Source organism: Cystoisospora suis (assembly GCF_002600585.1).
Source record: "Cystoisospora suis strain Wien I chromosome Unknown contig_8597, whole genome shotgun sequence".
Lineage (NCBI taxonomy): Eukaryota > Apicomplexa > Conoidasida > Eucoccidiorida > Sarcocystidae > Cystoisospora > Cystoisospora suis.
Genome location: NW_027161375.1, coordinates 1 through 5,660, shown reverse-complemented (window position 1 = coordinate 5,660; position 5,660 = coordinate 1). Strand labels below are relative to the sequence as shown.

The following is a 5,660-nucleotide window of genomic DNA, read 5'->3' as shown; positions in this document are numbered from 1 at the left end:
TCTTCTTCTTCTTCTTCCTGTCGAGTTCGGACTGCATGAAACAGGCCTTCCTCATCGTAGTAGTAGTAGGAGCAGTAGCATGCCTTAGGACCTCAAAGGTAGAGAGGCACCCGTGCACAGAGAGAGAAAGAATGATCGGTTGAGNNAAGTCATATCTACTATTGAAAAAGAGAGAGATAGGACAGAAGGAATGAGAATAGGGAGAGAAAACAGAAGAAACGGATTACGATAGAAACAGCTCCAGATTGCTACAGTGTTGCCCATTCATAGAGATAGGCCCCTTGGTGACATACATAGACACATACACTGTTCTATCGCAACCACCCCACATACATACATACATGTAGATGGATAGATGAACGGGGCTTGTGTATCAGGGTGTCTATATGCGGTTCTTCACGTGAGTCAATCAGTTTGAATCTGTTCAAGGGGATACCTTCTCTTCTTTCTCTCTAGTCCCCAGCAAGGGAAGGTCTTCGAATGCGAGGCCATCCTTTGATAGCTCAGTAGGCAGTCTGATACTTCAGAGACTGCCTCTTCTAGTCCATGCCTCTCTCTATGTAGTTGGCCTTTCCCATTCTCTTTCGTCTTTCTGCCATTTCTTCCTCTCTTCTTCTCTTCCTCAGAGTGGCGACAGAGACACTGAAGAAGAAAGCATTGGAGTTACAGCAAGCCGAAGAGACAGAGGAGAGACTCCGTGAGTTGTCTAGTGCAATTGAAGTAGCTAAGCAGCTCTTAGCACGGTTAGAGCAAGACCTTCGCCAACAGGAAGAAGATCAAGCGAGACAGCAAGGCAGAGATGCACAGAAACAGAAGAACCCAAGGAAGGACGGAGAAGGTCCTGACGAAGTTGAAGAAGAAGAAGAGGATGATGTGACTCCAGAAGAAGAAGAAGAGAAAGAAGAGGATGCTCGGTTTCTACAAGCGCTTGAGAAAGAAAGTTATGAAGAACTTGTTAAACTGTCAGAAGATATAGAAAAGCAATTCGAGGTATGTATGGTCTCCTATTTCCCCTCTTCTTCTCTATCTATGTCTCTCATCCGTGAAAGTATGATTTCTCTCGTTCTCTTCTGTAAAGGAGGAGGGTGTCTCTTCTCCTCTGGGGTTCTTCATAAGTCACTACTGGAAGAGTATACGAAGACGGAGGGGTGATCTGCACGTCGCAGACGAGGGAGGGATGTAGAGAGGGTGTGTATACCGAAGTATGAAGGAACGTTTTCTGTCGAGTAGAAGGAAGCAAGGTCAAGTCTGACCTGCCCCGTTGGGAGACTAGGGACGTGAAGTAACAGGGATCATGCTGAAGACTTTTAAGAGACAAGATATACATGATAGAGTCCTGAAGGAATCCTCCGTATAATAGGAGCAGTAGTAGGAAGAAGGCTCGCGCGTCGTTGTAGGAGAAGTACTCGATGTGCTGCCTTCGTCTTGTTAGAAGAAGGGGGGGGGTGGGTAACTTATACAAGTAGCAGAGGAGTAGCAGGGGACGTAGCGTGAGATGTTTCATGCCTTGTAGGTGAAGGATTGCGAAGAGGAGGACTAGGGGAGATGTACTAGTGGTGAGAGGAGAAGGAGGTGAAAGAATCTTTTTCGATGGAAAAGTAGTCGTAGGAGAAGTGGTCTCAATAGTGGGAGTAGTCGGGTCGGAATCTTAGCACATGCTGAGGGTTTAGCTGTGGTTGCCACTCATGACGACTATTCTATATATAAAACAGTAGTAGTAGTAGGTGTAAGAGTAGGAGTCATACTAGTAGTAGTAGTAGGTGTAGTAGTAAGAGTAGGAATACTCGAAGGAGGAGAAGGAGTATTCTTTGATGTAGAAGATGTAGGAAGTGTAATAGTAGTAGTTGTAGTAGTAGTAGGCATAGTTGTATTAGGAAGGATGTTTCAGTAGTCGCGGTTTAATGGAATATGCGTGCATCTCATTCAAACGCGTGTATGAAGGAAACATTTCTCTATTGTTTTGGTAGCTGTAGCTCTCAAAGACACTACTCCCCTGCTGTATGCTTGTACTCTTCTTCTTTCTCTCCTTCTATCCCAGCGCACACATGACCCCTCTACGTGTATGTGTATACGGACAGACGCATATATGTGTATGCATATATATATTCCTTCTTCATGACGTGTATGCATGTGATGGCTATTCGTCTCCATCCCCTAGAGATGGCTGTCGACTACGACTACTCCCTCTCATAATTCTACATCTATATCTTCTTTGCTTTTCTCCTTTCAAAGGTATGCTCTTCTCTTCCTTGTGTCGACATATCTTTTCTGTATGACTCCATCCAGGCAAAGCGCTCTCGCTTAAGAGATTTGGAGACAAGAATAGAAGAGACACAGACGGAGATGACACACCTCACAGAAGCTATTCGTACAGAGCAACAGAAGGCTGTTGAAGGGATTCGAGCAGAGGAAAGAAAAACCGCATGCCTGAAGCAGAAAGAAGAAATTCTACGAGCTCTAAGTCGCGCGTGTCGCCAAGGAGCAGCGCGATCTTCCTCTTCTTCTCTGGGGCAGAAAAAGAAAGAAGAAGAAGAAAATCATGGGGTGAGTACAGGAGAGTCCATCCATCAATGGCGTGTTAAAAGGCATGAGGGGGGAGACGCTACACAGCCAGATGGATGAGCGTGTGCATACAAGTATACGTATGTGGATATCTACATGTGTCTGCGTCTCTCAGTATACGCGCATATATATACATATGGATCTGGATCTCCACGTATGCAGACGCATTAACTCGCAGACATATATGTATATAAGGGTGCACGTATCTATACATATGTGTGCATTTGAGTGTCTTTTCTTGTTGTGGAGACGTAAAGAACGAAAGAGGAGAGAAAGTGAAGAGTTCCTTGGAAGTGTTTCTCCATGCGCGCATGCATACTAGCTAGGGTAGATCACAAGGAGAGAGATACCAGGAGACGACGACGATCAAGAGAAAGAGAAGAGAGAGAGAGACAGGCGAAAGAGATGAAGAGAGACAAAGGACTGCAATTGATATAAGAGAAAGGCTAGAAAAGGAACAGCAGCCATACCAAGGATGAAAAGCACTCAATAAGTACATAGCCGGGATGATACACATACCAGTAGACATGCTTTGTTCTTTTACGTGAAGAAAAGAGATTTCTTTCAGAGAAGGAGAGAGCAGAAGAAAGAGATAGATAAGAAGAGAGAAGCAGTCTGCCTTGAGCTAGCGGGTCATGCCGTAGTTGAGAGTTGAAATGATCGGCGATGTCTAGTAGAAGAGAGAGAAGCTACTGAAGAATACTCCTCTCAGGAGTTCTATGAAGACAGGTCCTCATAGCAGGGGGAGAAGAAGAAGAAAATGAAGAAGAAGAAAAAGAACAGCTTTTCTCCTCTGCGAGAGGTAAGAAGTGGGTGAAGGATGAATGCTCGTCTCTCAGGAAAGAAGAGAGAAACATAAGAGGATGGTGTACACACAAAGGAAAGAGAGACTCCCATTTTCTTCTTCTTTCTCTTTTCTTCTGATTGCTCTTTCTCTTGTGTATCCGCGCCGTCGTTCTTTAGTATTTTGAAGGGCTTTCATCTGGAGCTATCATCGAAACAATCGACAGTCGTCTCGATGCTCTTCGTCAAGAATCGATTGACGCAGCTACATCAACAAAGGCGAAACTTCAGAATCTTCACCGAGAGGAAGAAGTTCTCCAGGTGCGTCCTCCTTTTTTATGTCCGCTCTCTAGCCTGGGGGTCTTTCATTGACCTTGTCTCTCTTCTGTTAGGCTCCTAGCCCTTCCTTCAGAAGTCTCTGCTTACTCCTTGGTGTTCATGTGCTCTGGGTAGCGCTTCTCACTGCTTGTAATAGCCCAAAGAACTCTACAGACGAAGCCTGTGTATCTACAGACGAATGTATGGATGAGTACGTATGCGTCTGTACGTCTCTCTCTCTCTGGATGTATATCGAATATGTATGTACTTATGGATGTGTATGTATGTATGAATATATTATGTGTCTATGACTACGTATGTATCTGTGAATACGTTCGCGACGTATGAATAAGTATATGTGTATAGATGAAAATGCATATATATATATATATATATTTGTATCTATGAATATGGATGTGTCTACGATTATGTAGGTATGCATGTATGTAAGAATATGTATGCGTCTATGAATACGTATGTATGAATCTCTATGAGTACGTATGCGTGTGTATCCTTCTCTCTCTCTATATGACGAATATGTATGTACTTATGAATATGTATATACGTATGTTTGGATATGTGTGTATGAATAGAGTATATATCTATGACTATGTTTGTATCTATGAATGCGTATGTATGAATATGTAGATGTATCTCTGCAAGAGGGACTCATGAACAGATCGTCTTTTCTTCTGTATATAAAGGACACTGAAGACACACAAGCCCGTATTCATATGTGTTAACTCTGTCTGCCTATATCTCCGTGAATTTTCTCCATCCTTTCATGTATCAGTAAAGCCTCGATATAGAGTCTTTATCCACCTTCACAAATCATTCATTCTTGCTTTCTCTTGACTAGCTCCCTGTCTCCCTCCTTCTCTTCCTCAGAATCGATGCTCTTCACTACAATCGACACTTGCTTCTCGAGAGGAAGTCACGAATCTTCTCAATCTGCAACTAGAGCGCGCCCGCGAGCAACTCCAGGAGAAAACCAAGAAGAAGATGAACTTCAACCAAGCTCTTCAAGATATTGAAGAAGAACTCAAGAAGAAAGAAAAAGAAGCTCTTGAAGGGAGTGAGACTAAGACAGAAGGTACGTCATCGGAAGTGTATCTTGGCCTCTATCTTCACCCTGTCTCATGGGAGAGAGAGAAGGGGGAAGACTGAGGCCTTGAAAAGAAAGAGAAGAAAGAGAAACTTAGGAGCTTTGGGGTTCTATTATGAATCCGCCGCAGCTAATAATACAAAACGATTGGTTCAGATTACCGATACTGGAAGTCTTTCTATTCTTCATTCTCATCACCTGTTTTCACAAGAGGGATATAAATGGGATTCTGGTGTATATACAGTATTCCATGGAGGTATAGGGAGGGCTTGCAGTCTTCTTCTATCTCTTGAACTTCTCTCTATCTAGAAGTCAAACATACCTCGGTAAATTCAGGTCGATGTAACGCAACTTAGGCTCAGAAAGCGAACACAGAGAAATGGAATCCATTGCCTTTAGCCTACATGTGAATCTGTTGTTCTTCTTATCTTCTTCTCTCTCTCCTCTTTATCTTCAAGAAGGTACATGAGGGTTCTTTCTTCCTGGTGTACATACACCTGAAGGTGGTTTGTAATCTTTGCTCTTTGTACATCCGCTCCAGCGCGGACTTCTTAGAGATTTCTCTCATTTCCTAGAGCGCCGGGGTATAGTAGAGTAGATGCAGATCTAGATGCAAAAAAGATAATGAATAAGAAAAGCAAAAGAAAAGAAGGAAAGAACGCTAAATGACTTGGAGGAGAAGGATTGAAGTTCTTCTTCCTCTTCACTCTTAGTATCTTCTTCTCCTAGCCTTCCTGCCCTATGTAGCTATCCTCGCTGAACTGCTGTCTGAAGAAAGTGCCCGTGTCTCCTGTTCTCAACCTCTTTCTTTCTTTCTTTCTTTCTTTCTTTCTTTCTTTCTTTCTTTCTTTCTTTCTTTCTTTCTTTCTTTCTTTCTTTTCTTTTAGTTTGG

General features: G+C 43.1%; 1 protein-coding gene across 1 annotated transcript; it reads left to right on the top strand.

The window, feature by feature from the left end:
* Window positions 1-627: 627 nt before the first annotated feature.
* CSUI_010853 (smc n terminal domain-containing protein) lies at window positions 628-4,865 on the top strand (the record flags this gene model as incomplete). The annotated part of the gene is made up of 4 exons (XM_068070954.1): window positions 628-990; window positions 2,287-2,544; window positions 3,526-3,666; window positions 4,552-4,865. Coding segments are annotated over 4 exons (1,041 nt in total), but the record flags the coding sequence as incomplete, so codon positions are not given.
* Window positions 4,866-5,660: the final 795 nt, after the last annotated feature.